The sequence below is a fragment of the Danio rerio genome, chromosome 5 (assembly GCF_052040795.2).
Source record: "Danio rerio strain M-AB ecotype USA chromosome 5, GRCz13ab, whole genome shotgun sequence".
In the NCBI taxonomy this organism is placed as follows: Eukaryota; Metazoa; Chordata; class Actinopteri; order Cypriniformes; family Danionidae; genus Danio; species Danio rerio.
The window spans coordinates 40,340,141-40,361,640 of NC_141025.1; the positions used below are offsets into that span (position 1 = coordinate 40,340,141).

General features: G+C 35.5%; 1 protein-coding gene across 25 annotated transcripts in view; it reads right to left on the reverse strand.

Annotated features, from left to right (window-relative positions):
• The window catches only part of paqr3a (progestin and adipoQ receptor family member IIIa), a 238,227-nt gene that overhangs the window by 6,540 nt on the left and 210,187 nt on the right, over nucleotides 1-21,500 (reverse strand). For 19 of the 25 annotated variants that reach the window (XM_087251519.1, XM_087251506.1, XM_087251504.1 and 16 more), the window contains 3 exons: nucleotides 8,133-8,354; nucleotides 7,789-7,951; nucleotides 5,126-5,281 (listed from right to left, as the gene is read on the reverse strand). In XM_087251519.1, coding sequence (XP_087107645.1) covers nucleotides 5,126-5,281; nucleotides 7,789-7,951; nucleotides 8,133-8,320 — 507 coding nt within the window. In that variant the 5' untranslated portion in view covers nucleotides 8,321-8,354. 25 annotated transcript variants of the gene reach the window in all.

Genomic DNA, 21,500 nt, shown 5'->3' on the forward strand with positions numbered 1-21,500 from the left:
AGGGGACGAGAGCAAACAGCTTGCTCAGGATATCCAAGCTCCAAAAAAACTGCACCACAATCTTGAAACAAAGAAGATTTCGCGCCAAGCAGCACCTCGCCGCTTTTAAACAGGCAGCACAAAGCCGCTCCACAGGGGTCCATTGTGCAAACTAGCAGGAAAGGAGGAATAAACTGTTGTACAACATTATGGAGGATGCTCTAGCACTGTGTTACAGTAATCTCACGGGGAACGTCAACTCACGACAGCTCTCAGTGTGCGCATTTACAACTTTCTCATGTTTATACCATTCCTCACTTTTAAAGAGACAGTTCAACCAAATACTACAATTCAGCCATCAGTGACTCGGTTGAGAAACTGAGAATCTTTTATTGTATGTTTAACCCTTTCATGCATGAATTATGAAAAATTCAATTATCTGAATTTATTATCATTATTTTATAACTTTAATATGACTGAAATTGAAATCCATTTTCATTCATTCAAAATTTGGTTTTATTTAAAAATTATTTACCTGTCATACGTGGACACCATGCAACAAAGGTGTAAAATGAGATAAAGACATATTTGATAATATGGAATATTGTGTTTTTTTAATGGCCTGTTATTCTATTCATATCAGCTCATTTATTAAAAACAATAATAGTACAATATATTAACAATAAAACATATTGAAGGAACAATAATAACAGTAGTTATTTTGATGCAAAAACGTTTGCAGTATGGGTATGCTATTTTCTGGCACATACTCATCACTGCTGTCACTGCCACTGTCCTCTGGAATATTCTCAATTATTCTGTACTGACTTCTTGATCTATTCTTTCTCTGTTTAGAAGGCAATATGCTTAATTTTTTCCATATGAATGTGTAAAATGCTGTAATATGTCCTTTTAAAAGACTATGTTGATATATTTGTTAAATGTCTACTTTATTACAATATAAGACAATTTATAGCATCTTTGAAAAAAAAAATCGAATAAATTTACTAGCAGGTTATAGGAAAAAAAAACTTTTATGCAATCTGGCTCCTCTGTTGCATGATGTCCACATATGTGGACAGTTAGTTTTTGTTGAAAAAAAACTACATTTCACCCAAAATTTTATTTTAGAAATTACAAACACATTCATCATACTTTACTGTACATACTGATATTATTTTACCTCAATTGACCTTCTTGAATAAACGTTTTTCACAGCATTTAACATGGCCATTTTTATTTTATTTTATTTTTTTACATATGGCCATTACTGAGCCATCTTGGATTAACGATGTCATCAACCAAAGAATAACTGGAATGCGAGAGAGTGGCCACTGTGACAATACTGCTGACAGTCTACTCACACTGCCCTCAAGTGGTTTGGAGAAAACTACCTCGACTAATGAGCCTTAATTTAAGTCAAATTAAACTGTCCACAAATGTGGACACCATGCATGAAAGGGTTAAAATAGAGATTATAGTTATTGCACAACTAAGTCAACTAAAAATAATCTGAACTTTTTATTTTTAAGAATGTTTTATTGCAAATTCTAACAAAAATTCTACAAAATCAAATGAATTTTAATGAAAGATTCAACAACTCAAAGACGACGTGTAAACAAATGTTCACTTCAAACAAATGCAAATCACAATTAGTTATAATGAAGATCTTGTGGCTATTTTTATCTATTAAACCTGAAAAAATATCCTTCATTCCATTCCAAAACGCCTTCACATCCAGTGTTATAGATCATTTTAAAAATATAAAATGTTTTTTAAACACAATAAATGTCAGAAGACTCTAATATTGTTAAGAATCTCCTTAGGTTGTTTAAAATATTTTCTTTTTCCGGAAGACATGAATTAATAAAGGTTTAAAACGACATGAGCATGAGTAAATGATGGGAGAAGTGTTTTATCTGAGTGACTGATATCTTCCAATCACAAAAATCCATCTTATAGGAATAAATGTTTAATTTAGAAAGTTAAAACCTCGTAAATCTCTATACTACATGCACAGTCTCTCCGTGTGGCATTCACAATGCACACACACCAGACTGTTTTCCCAGGGAATAAATGAACTCTTGCTCAGTATCTGTTGCACAGGTAACATATGCCCACAACAAAAGCAGGCCAACCATCTGCTGCTAGAGACCACTGAGGGACGATGCACCTCAAGCCACCTAATTAATCTACCCCTGTCCACATTGGCCATAATCGTCTATCGCACACAGTGAAGAGCCTCTCCGCGTCATTCTTATGAAACCCTATGTCCTACTTGGCTTCAACTCTACCTATAAACATTTATTACCTCACTTATTAAGTTGTAGGAAGTGTATCCTCAGCATCACCCACACCTGTACCTCCAATGAGCCAGAAGGGTTTAGTTCAGGATTCATTACTGTGCCCAAAGTAAAATATACCTTTATATATTAATGATGCTCTCATTCACACGGACCACAATAAATGCACAATGGCTGAAACACAATGACTTTTCCATCAGTAAATACATAATAGATACTGTAGTAACTCAATTACAGTCTAATAAGAAACAATCCTTTAAAAAAAAATGTAATGCTACTTATTTGCATTCACTGTACGCCATAACATTTATGCTATTTATTAAAATCAAAAATGAAAGCTGCCTTATTGAGACATTACCCGTCCATATCCCTGAAGCCCTAAACTAACCATATTGAACCTGCTGATCAGGAAAGGTGTCCTTGAAGATCTGGGAAAAGAGCCAGTTGTCGGCTAATCACCACCTTGGGTATGCTTTAGTTTACTAATAATTCAATGACCCAGAGTCAATTATTTTGCTTATTGGATGTTGTTCATAAGGTGTAATACGAAAACAGTTTTTCAGCTTTTTTTTTTAAACTGCTCTCATGTGTAGGACTAAATGTTTTATGCATCTCATCTCAGCATTTTTTACTAATTATGTACTGAGAACCTGTTTTTGTGTGAAGGTATTTAATTGGGTCAGTACTGGACAATGGATAATCTTCAAGTCAAATGGTACTATTAACAATACTTGTGCTGCTTTGTTGTATACTTTGGTGTTAATAGCGGATTATATCAACAATATACAGAGACATGATGGTGGGGGAAAAATTTGGTAAAAGAAAAAAAAACTGGGAGAAAAAAAAACTGTGAATGGAAAACTTATTTTTAAGTCTTTGCGTTCCCTCGCAAAGTTTGCATGATCTCGCAAAGATGGCTTGCGTTTCATCGCAAAACCGTTTTTCCACAAACACTTCCTGTTCACTTCATACATGTTAACCCCCCTGTCGATCACTCTTTATATGCAACCTCTGAATTAGCGAATGCATGTACAAGCGCTGACTGACAGACGCGCTCCGTATGATAAACTGATCCTAGATCAACTTCTATAAAAAGAACATTTAAAGAGGAGCTAAAGAGCAGGACACTTTGGGATTCAGGTGTGTGTTTAAACAGACAAATACACGTAATAATATGTAAACATGTCCGTCCTGCGTGTTTTATTTTGAACAACTAATTTTATCTTAAATGAGCACAAACAGTTAAAGTTATGGAGTGCTTTCATTATAGATCTGTGCATTCTTAAAGTGACAACTCTATTATCAAACAAAACATGAGATTCATTTGCTGCTCTGATAACAGAGGTGTCACTTCAAATAAATGGAGTGTTCAGAAGCTGATCTGGGATCAGTTTTTCAGTTTATCATATGCGCGTCCGATGTCAGTCAGCGCTTATACATGCATTCGCTGATTCAGAGGATGCATATGAATGGCAATGATCGACGCACAGCTTAAAGGAAAAGTGAATGCAGACATTTTTATATTAATTTCCGCTACTTTCAATATTAAAAATATGAAAAATATTAAAAATATGAGAAAATAATTAACGATATGATGATAGTGGAATAGAATGGTAAAATACGGGAGAATACAGTCAAAAACGAAAGGGCAGACATGTATGAGTGAACGGGAAGTGTGTGGAAAAACAGTTTTGCGATGGAACGCAAAACATCTTTGCGAGATAATGCAACCTTTGCAAGGAAACGCAAAAACTTAAAACATAAACAAAAATTTCTATTAATTTTTTTTTCTCCCACCCAGTTTTTTTTCTCCCATCAAGTTTTTTTTTCCCCACCATCACGTCCCCTACGGGTCTCCGTAACAATATTGTTGCTGAGTGTTGCGCTAAAAATATTTCTTACAATATATCTAACTTAAAAAAAAATGGTATTTTATCCGTAATTTAAAAATAACTTTTTTTTTAATTATGTAAAGATCACACTAAAATAAACATGGAATAAATATTTTTTTCTGAGCTAATTAAACCTAAACAAACAAACAAACAAAAAACGTTTTTATTCCATGAATGACTAAAAATCTCAGCAGAAAATTGGATTCTTATTTTCTGTGGTCAATTTTCCTTTGTCTCCAAGCATTATTTATTTTCAGCTCGAGGTTCACCTAACAGCAGAAGATTGTAAAGGCCCCATCTGATTGGTCAGATTTGATTAGACAACCTATGCACTTCTCTGCAACATGGATATCGCATATACTATTATCACAATTTTTTTTTTTTAATATTGTGCAGCCCTGGATCATATATCCAAAATTTTTCCGGCATACATGTGATATCCTTGCACATTTGTGGGGTGTGTGCCAGTCCATCCAAGTAATGGGAGCATACTAGGGTTGTATGATTAATCAAAAAATATTGCGATCTCGATTTGACCCTACACACAATCTTAATTCAGCTTTTATATGCCAATTTTAATTTCAAGGTCAGGAGAGAAGCATAAAGGCGGTCACACAAGTCTTCACTTTGTTTTATAAAGTGTCACATACTGTATTTATAAGGTATAATTCACCCAAAAAATTTAATTTCTGTCTTCATGTAATGATGTATTTGCGGCCACAAAATCACGCATAAGCTGATGTACTGTTTGTTTACCTCAGAGAGCACGCACAGAATAAATAATTATTGGAATCTATTGGAATAATTAATTATTCCAAAATCTGGTATGTAAATTGGAAGACTGAGGTGTGCAGAAAAATTCTTAAATCAATTAAATCTCTAGCAACTTTTGTTCTAAATGTGTGATGGATGAGATAATAAGTGACTGAAGCAGGTATCTCTTGCACGTACATTATTGCAGTAGAAAGCGTAGAACACTCCTGGAACATAACAGCCTATGATTCCAATGGAGATCCCGGCATAATCCAGTGCCATCCAGCGGCGGCTGGTTTTCTCCGAGCGATGGCAGCAGAACAGGTGAAAGCCCACTGAGCACAGCATGCACACCTGAGCAGAAGATGTGAAGTGCTAAGATACAGATTATTTTGTAAATTGACATTATTTTAGTTCAGCTGCATTTACATCAAATAAGCTACAGATGTGATCAATTCTGTGTATGTTGGAGGTAAAAACTTCGATCAGGTTACTCGTTTTATTTATTTTTTACAAGCCACATGTATTTGTTTAAATGTTATAGCAGACTTTTATTACCAGTCCAAGGGATTATTGTTGTTTTAATAAATAAATAACTAAAAACTACAAAAAAAATTACACAATCATAATTCATCACATACAAAAGCTATAAGGAAAAGGTGGTATGATCAATAAACTAACAATATACTATTCATGTAAACACTGCTATTTTGTTTTTTTTTAACCATTTTTTAACTATCCAAACAGAAAACATTTACAATTTTTTCCAATTCTAGGCTAGCAGTTCAAGCATCCCAGTTTTGTTCATTTCACAGAGAAGACAGAATGACCAAACGAGGTCTTACACTTTGGAACAAGACCATTAATAGTTGTTTGTGTGTTCACCTATGAGGTCTGACGCCTACTGCTCAGAAAACAGCAATGTTACATGATTATTCAAACATTTTTACAAAAATTGGAAGTTTACTATGATAAAAATCTGATCAAAATTAAACCAATTGAGACTTGGTTTGACTTTCTTGAAATTACTTTTAACCTTTCAAATTTTAAATTCTTGACTAGAATTATGCCAAGATATCCTGAATTTGTTTACTATACCAATAACTTTATTCTTAAACTGCACCTCTAATTTACTCCTTTCATGGCTATTTTGTATGGAGAAGCACACAGAAACTGTTTTCTCAACATTTAGTTAAATGATACAATTCAACTCATCTTGAAATATGCTTTAATGCCCAAGTCAGTTTCTCACCTGCCAGGCTAGGTGTTTTAGCAGACACACCGATATCTGTGTCATCTGAATATACCTGGTAGTGGTGTAATGGATCACTAATCTCATGGTTTGGATCACACTACAGTTTTTGAGTCCTGGATCGTACAATTTTTTGGATCAGCAAAAAAGGGAGGAGACAAATGTCTTTTGCTTTTCATTCATACAAAAATATTACTGCAAAAACCATTGGTTTTAAAAAATAGAACTAAGAACTTGTAATTTAAATAAAAATTAAAATCAAGAAAAAGCCAGCTGAAAAGAGAAAAATATTCAATCTGAAATATGATCTTTGCTACGGTTGCTGATAATGCTAAATATATAAATCTAAAATCTTGTACAACGTATATTTATTTTTAATTAATGATTCAACAATTCACACATAAAACTTGCACATTTCATTATAGGTGGATCATTTTTGAAAACCTATTCAGTGACTTAATTTTGATGGTTGTTCGTCGCCATCCATTGGTTACACAATGTAAATGCTACAACACAGCATCAAGTTCCTTTAAACTGTGATTTTAATCTTGAGCATAAACATCAGTGTTTATATCTGAACTATTAACTGTTCTCCCAGTATGAACAGGGAGAACCCCTGAACTGCAATCTTGAAGGTTGTTTATGTACATTGTTGCGTGTTCAACAGTAGGCCAAGTACACACACCTGAGGTACTCCCATATTGTTAAGACACATGGATGAGATGACTTCAACACCTTAATCCTCATATATTGCTCCTGCCCAAATGAGACCCAAAAGCACTGTAAGGCTTCCGCTGACATTTTAAACCTACTTCATTTTTTTTGTAAAATACTATGATTAACAGTGTCAAAGGCCTTCTTTAGGTTTAAGAACACTGAACTGACCACACAACCTTTATCCAAAGTGTCTTTTATGTTTTCAAGCAATCTATTTTATATAATCTACTGTATGTATTAGAGCAATCTAATATATTAGTGAGCCACCCAACTACAGTTAAGCCAAATACAACAAAATCATATGCACAGATTCACATAAGCAGAGTTTTCACTATACAGTACCAAAGCTCACATGACAAACGTATGCAGCCAAACAAAGATGCTATAATTATGTCTTTATGAGAGAATAAGCAAGCGTGGTGGTAAAGGCACTTTGCCTAATCCTGATGCTTTAGAGAATGGCTGCCAAGGAGGGAAGCTGCCATTTTTGTCTATTACCGATGGCACGAGAGCAGCCGATAACAGATCTAGAATTAGATGGGCCTGAGTTTAGGTGATAAAATCATAAGTTTCAACTCTAATCCCTGGCAACAGCTGATGTGGAAAGCCTGCTTTCTAAGGCCTTCAACAGTCCAAGGATCATATGGAGACTTTTGATTAAGTGTGTTGATCTAAAATCTTTTTTTTTTTTTTTTTTTTTTTTTAACAGATGGAGCTGATCCAAGCAAGCAAACATGGTAAGAGATTATTTGTTTGGTGTGCCAAAATCTTTACCAACATTTAACTACTTTATTAACTACAAAGTTTATGTGCTTCTGCCACTTAACTGCTCAAATTTTCTACCTAAACGTGAACCACACACTGTGAGGGTATGAGAAAAGCAAAGATATACCTGGAAGCAGAAGAGGCCTATGGAGTAGATGACATAGTCCTCTCTGGATGCTCCTAACATAGGCAGCACCGCTAACAAGTCATAAACTCCCAGCGTGAAGAACAGGAAGAACCCTAACAGATGACTCCAGATATTTACTGTCTCATTGGAAAGAATGAAAATGCTAAAAAAAGAAGAAGAAGAAAATATTATATCCGGTGTTTAAGCAAACATTTTTCACGATAGATATAATTCAGTTATTCTCAATTTTCTGTTAAGCTCGGCAATGAATCTACATCGAATGACATTATGCCAAAATATTTGTTATCCATTTGAAGGTGGTTAAGGGTAGGATCTGTGCTTACCTTTTAATGCACAGTCTAGAGGTCAGATAGGCTCTGTAGCCATCAGTAATATAAGGGTTTTCGCGCAGGAATGCCGGCACCTGCTCATAAGTGTACAAGCGGATTCCTCTTGGCACTAGAACGGGCCAATACTGATAACTGCCCAGCTCAATGTATTGGGTGTTTTTCAGCACCTTCGCTGACGGCATGATGATAACGTCACCCAGTCTCACACCCAGAGACCTGTAGACACACAGAGTTTATGCATGAATGATTTCATAATTATCGTTTAGTACATAAGATAGTCCTGACTGTTTTCTTTTGTGCAAATTCCTGCATGAATAAACATAAAAATAATTAATAGTGCGGGCAGATAAATGATTAAATAAAGTACACGAATGTAGTGGTAATAAGAAAACGCTAAACTGAAAATGTATTTTTCTGCCCTATTTCAAATATTTATTCATTTTTGAACGTTATTACGCATTTACTTTTCCTCAGCTCAACATGCTAACGGGAAGCTGTCTATTAATTAAATGTATTTATTCATGCAAGGGTTTTTATATTTCTTTGTTTATTTATCTGCACATTTGTTTATTTGTTTTATTCATGCAGGGATTTATGAATTTATATACTCATTTATTTTTGTTTTTATTTATTTATAGTTTTATTTATGCAGGGATTAATGGATTTATTTACTGATTTATTTGCATGTTTATTTATTTATTGTTCTATTTATGCAGGGATTAATGGATTTATTTAACAATTTATTTTGTTTATTTGTGTATTTATTTATTTATTGTTTTATTTATGCAGGGGTTAATGGATTTATTTACTAATTTATTTTATATATTTGTTTATTTATTGTTTCATATATGCAGGGATTTATTGATTTGTTTACGCATTTATTCACGTTTTTATTTATTTATTTATTGTTTTCGCAGGTTTCGTCCTCTATAGTTTGCAGTAGTTTAGAAAATAATACACTAAAGAGCTTTAAAACTTCAAACGTACATTTGTACCTATTAATAGCAAAAGAACCAATAATAACTAAAGTGCTTATTTTTTCAGAGATGTAAATTACCAAAAGTAAAACTAAAATAAAAAAGGTTCAATTTAAATCTTAAAAAAAAAATGAAAAATTACGACAAACAACCACAAAACAGTGAAAGTATAAAAATGTAACCAAATTCGTAGTATTAATTAAAAAAAATTAATAATATTAAATAAAAACCTATTACTATTACTAAAATAACACTGTGTAATACCTTTAGAAAACTGACTAAAAAGTACATTTGAACAAAGAGCCTCCCAAGTTAGTTATTTCTAATTAACTTACAGCATAAAAACCAATGGTAAGGTTAGGTGTATGTCTTGCTCTGATTAACGTAACGTTAACTGATTAAGGTTATAGTGTTACTGGCTAAACGGTTAAGTTAGTTTATTATGGAAAAAAACACAAAACATCATACATTAATATAAATTTCGCCTTATTTAAAACAAAAAAAATAAGGTAACGTAATACAATAACATAAACCGACGTCCAGACACTGTACAACAATTTACACTAAACCTTTAGGCAAAATACGAAAACACACAACGTATTAACCTAACGTTACTAAAAATAAACGTTCCCAAACTCTTTACTGAAATGAAAGCAATAACCTAATAACTTGCCCGATAGCCTTTATCACAAGAAAATCGCTGTCACTGCGATGTATCTAAAATTGATAACAGCTAACGTAGACTAACCATGTTCCGTACACTTTTCGCTATTCAGCGCACTCAAACGACCACTCCTCCGTCATTGAAAGCCAGATAAGCATGCTTGTGTGTTCATTCTCTGGGGGAATACCTATTGCACAATCCAAATCTTGATTGATGTCTTTTGGACCAGTATTTTTTGAGAAAAGATGGGATAAGTACCGCCTTCGCATGTGTACGGAAGATGATAGGTATTAACGGTGTTCCGTACACGACTAAAATAGTGTTCCGTACAGGGCGCATAACTTTAATTTACTGGCAAAAATGGGCATTGTTTGAAGTCTTATTAAAATCTTATGTCAGAATATACTATTATTGTGTTTAACTTGAAGTTAATGATATATTAAATAACTCTTTTATGAAAGTTTTAAATGAAATAGCTTCAAAATCATTTACTTTTTATATCATGTTTATTTTATTACAGCATGACAATTTAAAATATTAAAACATTAAATTCATGCACATTGAAGCTAACTTGACTGACCTTTTATGAATATAAACATCATTACTGCAAAAGGAGGATCCAAACAGTGTTTGCAGCCTGTCTCTCAGGCGGAGAATTGCGACATGCGTTATTTACCCACAATTGATGTTTAAACATCCCCATTTCAAAGCATTTATCCAACAAAAGATAATTTATTTAACAATTTGTGATAACATAATATTCACTTCATAAAGACTGTAATACCGTGTGATGCATAAATTAAATGCAAAAGCATATTGTCGGGCTTTAAATGTCTCCCCTCCCAGGCGACACTCGCACTTTAAGCTTGCCCACTTTCTGTTTTCAAGCGCATTAGGTGGACGTAGCAAACTTACTGATTTTACTCGGAAACATATAGTAGGAATGTCTCTGTTGTGGTTGGGGCTGAAAGAGTGAGAATTAAAGATTACACAGATATATAGCTTGCCTACGACCCATAAGTATTTATTCAGAGATGAACGTTAAAAGGTCATCTGTACGGAACATCGTTGTGTACGGAATATGGTTAGTCTACGTTAAATGCTAAGCACGTCTAACGTAAACGTTAGTTGTTTTTTTTTCAGAAACGGTTTAAAACGTTCGCTTAATCCTACATTTATACTTACTATTGATCAGATAAAGGTCTTCATTGAAGAATCCGCGGTTGTGTCTTTGTTTTCAATAGCCCATATTCAGAGTCATGTTAGCCCGGTGTGAGCAGCAGGAAGTTGTGCTGTTACTAGCTGCTAACAGGCTAATCGAGAGATTACTTGATGTCACATGTACGTTAACCTGAAGCATTAATCCTTCTGCCTGCTCTCAAGTGATTACTTTATCAGTCATCTATCATTTTAATTTGATAAATAATAATAATAACAATAATAATAACAATTATAATGATAATAATAATAATAATAATATATAATTAAAATGTAATAAAATATCTAATTATTATTTCTAATATGCAACTAGAAATGGGTTTGCTACACAGTTTCTTATATATTGATTTATTTTATTATATTTAGTAAATATATTTACTGTAAGTGTTTGGAACTACCAGCTGCAATAGACTAGCATCCATGCAGTTTTCATAGCGTTCATTTCATGGACTGTCTTCAGACCTGTAGGTGGCAACTTCTGGCAAGCTGCTGTCAGCACGTTTTGAAGAAGACATTCTTCTTTCATAAACATCTCAGGTGTAATCTTGTGTGATACTCCTCTGGGGCTAGAATCACACTTAATCTTCCCTCAGCTATTACACCCAAGATAATTACCTTCTCAAGTAGGAGTGTGTTCTTCATTAGCACTCCTAATTCACCTTTCAGCACTTCACTCTTCAACAGGCTGTCATCAGCACTGCCAAGGCAATTTGCCTGACTGCAGCAAATCCACTATGTCAGCGAAAGAGTGCCATTACAGTTTTTTTTTTGTTCTAGTGTCTTTTATCAAAGACCCTTTAAGGCAAATAGAATTCTATAGTCTGATGTCTTTTGTGTCCTTAAGAAATAATGACAAATAATTTATTTAACAGAAACTGTGTGTAGGGTTGGACAATGAAATTGAAACTGGTCAATTTTGTGTTTAAGGTTTCATGGCTAAATTTGACAGGCATTCATTGATTGCACATTCCACCAGTAAGAGAAGAGTGTGAAGGTTTAATTAGCAGAGTAATAGCACAGTTTTGCAATTGCAATTCACACAACATTATCAGAGTTCAAAAGAGAACAAATTGTCAGTGCGTGTCTTGCTGACGTATCTGTGACCAAGACAGCAACTCTTTGTGTTGTATCACAGTATCTAGAGTAATGTCAGCATGAAGAAGAATGAACCACATCCAACAGGAGTAACTTTGAACACAAGAGGAGACTGGTTGTCTTCGTGCTAACCCGGATAATATCCAAAAAACATAAAACCACAGCTGTCCAACCCACTGCAGAATTAAATGTGCACCTCAACTCTCCTGTTTCCATCAAAACTGTTCATTGGGAGCTCTACAGGGTCAATATACACGGGGGAGTCATGGTGAGGAGAAGCCCCAAAGAAGCGTAACATTCAGACTGTTGCATGCCCAGAGTGAAGCGTGAGGGTGGATGAGTGATAGTTTGGGCTGCAATATCATGGCCCAACACTTGTGATGGATGGGTGCATCACTGCCAAGGACTACCGAACCATCCTGACTGTGCACTCAATGAGTCAACCATTGTATCCTGAAGGCGATGCCATGTAAGCATGTACTAGGACGATAATGCACCAACACACGTAGAGTGGTTTAATAAATATGAAAATGAAGTTCCCATGGCCTGCACATTCACCAGTTCCAAATATTGTTGAGCCACTTTGGGGTGTTTTGAAACAGCGAGTCAGGAAACGTGTTCCTCCACATAGTGACCTGGCAACTACTCTGTAAGATAAATGGCTCAAAATTCCTCTGGCCATTGTGCAGAACTTGTATCTGTTATCCCCAAGACAAACCAATGCTGTATTGGCTGCAAAAGGAGGCCCTACATCATACTAATGAATTATTTTGGTCTAAAACCAGTGTCATTGTCCATCCCCTGTATATTAGGAGCGTAACCGTTATTGTTTCTAGACAGAAACCCACCCACCTACCGATCACTCATACTTATTATAGGAATTAACATGCTCATATGAGTGAAAAGTATTAGTTCTAATTAAAGTATAGTATACTAGTGTTAAGTGTTTGAAAAATAGTCAAATTATGAGGTTAAAAGTGGAAGGATTTTTAGTTGTCCTCACATAGATTTATGAGGTATTACTGTACATAGAATGACTCTCAAATATCGGTAGGCTACAAAATTACAGCATCCTTGATAACACTTTTTTCCCTCAGTCCAGTTGATATGGAAAAAGATGTGTTCAGAATTTGATTTGTACATCTGTTGTGCCCCAAGCGTTTATAATGAACATTGCCTGTGTCTGAAGAGACACAACTGCACCTGAACCACACTCCTTTGTTTTTCTGTAACTGTACCATTCGCCCTCTTAAGCCCATGTTTCTTGTGGCAAGCCAACCCCCACACACGGTTCTCCACTGGTGCCTATGATATGGCCCCCAACCAAGGGTAGGCATCAAGTCCAATAACAAGGACACAGTCATCGTTAGAAGAGGTTGGCCAAGTGTCTTGCTGAGAAACTATCCAGTAAGTAAAAGACATTGCCACCCTGACAGCGGCCTCGCTAAGGCCCGTCAGTGCTCCGCTGCTCTGGTCGCTTTTATTTATAATCTCCGCCACGAGACATCTGCTGCCGCCGTGCCTCTGTCCTCGCCGTCCACACAAAGGGTGCACATCAACGTTTCCACTGCAACCCGCACCGAAGTCCAGCTCGCAGGCGGGAGAGACACCACACTTTGCTCCAATAGGATGTGTGTCGTGTCCGATCGCACTCCCTGGAGACTGATTAGCACGATACGGGGGACGGAGGGAAGCTTCGCAAGCACTCAGACTGATACTTACACGATCGGAGTGCCTTTGTTTGTTTGGTGTCTGTAGTCTGGTCACAAGACTATTTTGGGGAACTGACACTTCGAGAGAGCTCTGGAGCCATCAGACGAGGCCTAGTTTACCGCCAGTTCCTGAACAGTGGGATGTCAAGCAGGCCACCGCAGAGGCCTTGACACAAAATGGCATAGGCAGTTGTGTGTTTTTGAGCAAAAAGTAGACCACATGCAGTTTCAAATGTCACCAGCTACGCTTTTCCTCAAAAGAATAACTACAGTACTAGACTAAATCCATCTAGAATGTCCTTCAACTATGTACAGTATAAATGCTGGGTTGCTTTATCTTAAATTTATTCAACCTTCACCTGGTTAAGCTTTGTTCTTCAGTTAAACACAAATGAAGACGTAGAAAAATGTTGAAACCGATATATCTTTTTGTCCAAAGATGTAAAAAAAAAAAATGGAATACTACATAGAAGTTGAAGAATAAAGCAAAGTTTTTATCCAATGTCTCATTAATGTCTTTCATCCAAGTACTCAAAGTCCTGATAAAACAATTCCTGATAAACTACAGCAATTATGCTGTATATGTACAGTATATACGGTATATACACCGTATATATATATATATATATATATATATATATATATATATATATATATATATATATTTATTTATTTATTTTATTTTATTTTTTCTTATATAATAAAATACTTGCACCTAAGACAAAGATGAAACATAAAGATATATGATATTAAACATGTGATATTCCAGTGTACATAAAAATAGGAGGATGGAAACATAGATAGTGATTTCCACAGCATTTGTTTTTTCCACGGTGAAAGTCAATGGTTACCATTTTAAAAATCTTTTGTTATTATTATTTTTAAAAAGTATTTTTGGGTGCACCATCCCTTTAACATTCTGTCAGATATGGACAAAATGGAAACTCAAGCATTTTATATATATATTTTTTAATTAGGTACATTTTTTATATGGCCACAGCCATATCATGCTGCAGCCCAACACCGGTTACTCACCAAAGCTAAGCTGGGCTGAGCCTGGTCAGTACCTCTATAGGAGACCCTATGGGAAAGCTAGGTTGCTGTTGGAAGCAATAGATCCTTTCAATGTGGTGATGTCATTCATTGGTCCAACATTTCCTGCTTGTCATCAAACTATTTCATAATTGTAACCATATGAAATTCAATTAAAACTAAATGGTAAAACAGCTATCATAACATTATTTATCAATATGTGGCTCTTTTTGGATTCTTTGAAGTTATATAAATGAAAAATGTATTTTTTTTTTTTAGCGATGCAATGTCAGACATAATGCACTCAATGGAGCTAGTGACATCACTGTGAGGGGTAGGGGGTAAGGGTGGGGTTAGGTGAGCCCAATTAAAAACATTGGATGCAGCTCAGATTGCACTGCTCCAGGTCTGCATCCAGATCAAAATCGAATCGTAATCGCAATTTTAAATGTTTCGATTACTTAATCGCAAGAGGTTCATTCATTCATTTTCTTGTCGGCTTAGTCCCTTTATTATTCCAGGGTCACCACAGCGGAAAGAACCGTCAACTTATCCAGCACATTTTTTACGCAGCGCATGCCTTTCCAGCCGCAACCCATCTCTGGGAAATCGCAAGAGGTTGTGATATGAAATATATATGGTTTAACTTCGTCCACCCAGAACAAATGTGTGACTTCCGTCTTACTAGCCAGTTGAGTGTGCACACTTTTGTTCTGCCCAATCAATAAAAACAAACAAACAATCAAACAAACAAACAAACAAACAAACAAACAAACAGGAAAGCGCGAAAAAGTGGGATGATGACATTTGCCACTTCTGAAGCATTAATAGACTAATTATTATTTAGAAAAACAGCATGTCGGTAATATGGGAATATCTTGGTTTCAAAGTCACCGACAGTCTTGTTTTCATCATCTTCTTCATCTTATTTGTCTTTGCCGTCTTGTTCTTCTTAGTCTTTTTCTTCTTTGTCGACACCATCTTCTTTGGTCTTTTAGTCTAAGTTGTCATCTTCTTTGTCTTGGCCATCGTCCTCTTAGTCTTGGTCGTCTTTTTCATCGTCATCTTCTTTGACGTCCACGTCGTGGTTTTCATTTTCTTTGTCTTGGTCTTCTTTGTCTTCATCTTTATGGTCATAGTCATCCTAATCATCATCTTTGTCTTCATCCTCACCTTCGTCGTTTTATTGGTTTTCATCTTCGTCTTCCTCTAGGTCTTAGTGGTCATCTTCTTGGTCTCGGTCATCGTTTTCCTTGTCTTCATCATCATCTTAGCTGTCATCTTCTTTGTCTTCATCTTCACCTGGGTGAACCCGGGTCTCTGGCGTGAAAGGTGAGTCTTGTAACCACTGAGCTACTCGGAGTTGATGAACCCAATCAACAAAAGACAACTTGCTTCTTGGTAGATATTCATTCATAACAGTTTGGTAAGGCAAAAACAGAGAGTCTTCCAATAAGAAAAAAAATGTTGGAGATGTTTGCCAATATAAGTTAATATCTTTTAAGTTCCCTTTTTAAAATTAACACTGACTGCATTTTAGCAGTAAGAAGATACAATACAATTTATTGAGCTGAAGCTTGACTTCAAAATTAAATTGCAATATCTGTCAAAAAAATCGCACTTAGATATTTTCCCCAAATCGCACAGCCCTAGTAGCCTCCATCATCCTTAAATGGAAGATGTTTGGAACCTTCAGGACTCTTCCTAGAGCTGGTCGGCCATCTAAGCTAAGTGATCGGGGAGAAGGGCCTTAGTAAGGGAGGTGATCAATAACCCGATGGTCACTCTGTCTGAGCTCCAGCGTTTTCTGTGGATTGTACAAAAACACTGACAAATAACACAGATTTTATTAATAATTTTAATATTACCAGTATTGAATTCACCTATGTATTTAGCTATGTTTCCATCCACCTATTTTTATGCGCTTTTTGCACATGCCCATAAAAACGGTTGAGGGAAACGTCATGATGCGCATAAATTTAAGAAAAGATGCACATAAACTACGATGAAAACACTTTTACAGTAAAAATCTCAGTATGCGCATTAAAAAAGGTCGTGATTTTGTGATAAGAGATCATGTGAGGATGAAAATGTGTAAATGGACAAACCAGCAGGCTGAGCACATTGTAAACCATCTTAAATGTTGTTTTGGTCATTCTAAAACGCCTTACCTTTTAAGAATTATTGTTATTATATTATTTATGACCTCCAGAATCAAGAGCGTCTGTGCTCCACGTCTGACACCTTCAAATGCCACGCCGCATTCACTGTGTGTCAGGATTGCCTTCTAAGGTGCAAGTCATTTATTAGATAAAAAAAAAGATTGACCCAGCTTCTCCTACAGCAGCAAATTCCGTTTTTACTGTTAATATTTGGCGCCAGTTAATCAGGAAGTGACGATTTTGTTCGCTTTGTTCACCGTTATCCTGTGGCGGCCATCACATTATCCAAGTGGATGCTGCACACTGGTGGTGATTTGGAGAGACCCCCCCCCCCCCCCCCCCCCCCCCTCCATCATTGTGAAGCGCTTTGGGTGTATGGCCATACACAATAAATGAGCTATATAAATACACAACCTGAAATTTAACATTGCATTTAAAAAAAAAACTGTTTCCCCCATATATCTGACTTAATGCTGCTTATAACATCCTCTGAGTTTCAGAGTGTGGTTGGAGAGAAATAATTTCATGATTTAATTTCATTAATTAATTTAATGAAATTAAAAATGTTATCCCTGTCAGTTGTACACTGTATGATCCCACTCAAACACATTAAAGCAATGCATTATTATAAGGCTAATATTATATTCACTGTCTGACATGTAACCCTGTAACAATTTTTACCTGAACTATTCAAAAAAGTATATATATATATATATATATATATATATATATATATATATATATATATATATATATATATATATATATATATATATATATATATATATATATATATATATACATTATTGTAAGCAATGATAATTTTTATAATTGATAAAAATAAATGTTTTTAAACATATTTTATAAGGTTTTCATTTAAAATCAGTTTATTATTTGGGTGTTCCCACATATATTTATTGTCTTTTTCTGTGCTTACCCTGATTTTCCGCTCAACAGAAGTTCAAATGAGGCAATGATTCAGAGATTTCAGCTTAGTGAAAGTTCCATCTGCATAACAATATTGGGAGGAATTGAGCTTTAATATAAAGTCATTCGTTTTTTTCCACTTACAATTATCTCTTCAATAAGATGTACATCTGGCCTCAAGACTATAATTCCCCAGAGTCCAAAAGAAAGAGAAAACAATTTCCACAATAAGCAAGAGATTAGTCCAGACAATGCAACTGTTCTTCTGCATTTAGCATCCATTCCAACAAGATTAATGCCTTGTGATATTAATGACTGTTTTCTGTGTCACTTTTATTGTCAGCATGAAGTTCTTTAAATCCTTATTTATGGGGACTCAAGCAGAGATGCTAAGCTTTTTGGCACTGGTTACTACTTTATTATTATTATTATTATTATTGTTGTTGTTGTTATTGTTTTTAATATTATTATTTATTTATCCCAATGCCAAATATGCACTTTGTTATAAAACTGACTTTACAAAGCCCTAGTTTTCTTGGTTATCGAGCCTAAATAAAATGGTATAATCAGGGATTTAAAGAGCAGCTGTTAAGGGTGAATTTTTATTTTTCATGAAGTTCATTTGAGTCTGCATGTTTTGTTTTGTTTTGTTTTTAAATATAAATTAATTTTGATAGACCCATGGACTATGTGAAGCTGAAAGAAAAATATAATCACATTATTAGTCACATTATACAAAGATGGCACCATAATTTTACTAAATTGCTTAAAAAAATGCTGATTTCTTTGTTTAATAGACATTTTGAAGCTTAAAATATGTTCTGATAATAAATACAGAATTCCAAGAGAATGCTGAATTTAATAATTTCTCCTCCTGTAGATGTCACCCTATAGCTATTTTACATCACGCAAAAGACTAATGTTTTTACATTAGGTCTAATCCATTATCTAAAGTGCTACTCAGTCTTTATACATTTTGGATTTCTAAAATAGATTAATGGAGGACATAAACTGTTAAAAGTGCTAAACATTTACCCAAATATAGGCTATTGTATCCATGAGCTCTTTAGCATAGCAGACATTTGACATGGATCATAATAAATGTAATAATTTCACACCGTTTAATTCATATAACACTATTTTCTGGAGAGAAGCAACACAACAAATTAACTAAAAGTGTATGAAATCTTCCCAGTGATGGGTTGTAGCTGAAAGGGTATCCGCTGCGTAAAACATATGCTAGATAAGTTGGCGGTTCATTCCACTGGGACGACCCCTGATTGATAAAGGGACTAAGCCGAAAAGAAAATGAATGAATGAATAAATGAAGTCACCGTTCTCTTGTCTTGTTTGGAGTTTTTTTAGTGTACACTGGCTATAACCACCTAAATCCACTAGATGGTACTGTGGTAACTCATTTTATTTCTAACTTCCGTCACAGGACGTCTCGACTATTCAAATGGCCTAAAATATTTGAATAGATTATTACACACAATAAAAACCAGCGGAAACATTATTAAACAGCACTGGGAATCTAAAACTAAAAGTATTGATTAGTTTGTAGGCCCATTAGTTTGATATACCTTAAATTAAAGAGTAGCTCAAAGAATGGGTCAACCACATTTGCTGGCATTCAATTCTAATGAATAGAAATACTTTTTCTTATTTGAGAGCTTTACCCTTATCACAGTAATACATTTAGTCATTTTGGCCTCCAACACCATGGCTGAATTATTGTTTTTATTCTAGGGGACACTTTATCATACGGATCACCATCGGCTAGCAGTTCTCAAATTACAAGGCATAAATGATGACTCTCCTTTCAGTTGTGTACAATAACTCCATGTAGCATTGATGACAATAAAATTACAGGCTTCTCTTGCATGTTCTTGATACATCCTCACAGATCTGATTTTGTTGGTGCCGTGATTGAGGTAGATTGTCTAGGACCTGCTGCTTTTCCCTGTTATGGAGGGGAGAGGGAGGGCCGTCTGCCCTCCAAGGCCCCAGATCGCCTCCCGCCACAGGACGGCCCCACGCCCAGGCTTGTTTGCAGGATTGGCACTAATTCAGCAGCGCCAGTGTCTGACCTCAGCAGCAGCGGCGCTCCGAGCTCCGAGAAGACCCAAGGCAATGCGAGGGATTCACCTCAGCCGGGGAGGGGAGGGACGGCCGGGTAGGTGGGGGTGTCTCAAGGTCAGTTAGGGGGGTCTGGGAATTGGGGTGGAAGGAGAGACTAATGAGATTTTCATTCTCTCTTTCTCTCCGGCGCTGGTGGCATCACCTTGCAACCCCCTGTCAATCTACCACCTTTCATCAGCTGAGAAGGACAGGGGGGTGTAGGCGGAACAAAAATGGAGGAAAAATACTGTTTATTTTTTAACAGGACTGTTAATCTATTTGGACTGGGGTAATAGAACATTTGCCTGGCACCTGCAGAGAGCCGTCTGCGGGGTTGTGACATTCCCCCTAAATATGCTGAGCTTTCTCTCACCTCTCATCAAACAGTGTGATCTTTATGGACTGTATCATATTGTGCCGTAATGTGCTTTATTGTCCACAGAATAAGCTTTTCTTAAAGGTAATTGGAAACCTGGAAATGGCTGCTATCGGCTGATTTTTAAATACATTATTTCTGAAATGTGGCCTGGGTAATGACCCTGTCGGTGTAAAATGTAAGATTTATCTTGGCAGACAAAATTGATCCATTTCACCTTTGTCTAATGGAAATTTTTATCAGGGATTATCTGTTTATGTAAATGAGCGTTGCCCTGGAACAGGGAAATAAAAGGAGCTTGAGAGGGCAGTTAATCTAACACTTGACACGTCAATGTGGACATAACGCACACAGAGCACTGTCTCTCTCTCTCTCTTTCTCTGCTGCCTGCAGTTGAAATTATGTGAAGTCTGTCCCAGACCTCACTAGGAATTCGAATTAAAGATCTTCATTTCCATATTAAGGAAAAAAACACTCACACAATGACTTGAGATAATATACTGTATGAACTCTAGATAATGCATTACTGCTAAAAATAAAATATATTATCTAAATAGGATTTTATAATAATTTTAGTCTTCTAAATTCAAAGTGGGGGTTGGAGGTTGTTAAATATATGAGCAATATCACACGAGTAGCCATCCAGTATGGCTCTATAGCAGCATGACTGTGATTTGGCCACAGGTAAGAGGTCAGTCCGAGTGCAGGTTATCACAACCATGATAACACAAACATTTCACACAGCTACAAGTGTGACATCGTATTTATACATGAGTTCGAGAGCACAAGTTTTAAAATAAAACTTAAAAACAGTGTTTTGTATCAGGAACTACTTTCTTCTGCCACAAATTCTGATTCAAATCTCAGCTTGACAGTTTTAACCACAACTAGTAACAAACTAACTCACAGTTGCTGCAATTAAGTTAAAAGCTTTATGAATTACGTTGAGTATTATGATAGAGTTTTTATTCTCTTATTTAGATCTTTCCATTATTATTATATTTGTTCACATATTTCAAACTATGGCAGTATTGTATTTATACAGTCATGCCAATAAATCAATTTAAAATTTTAATTT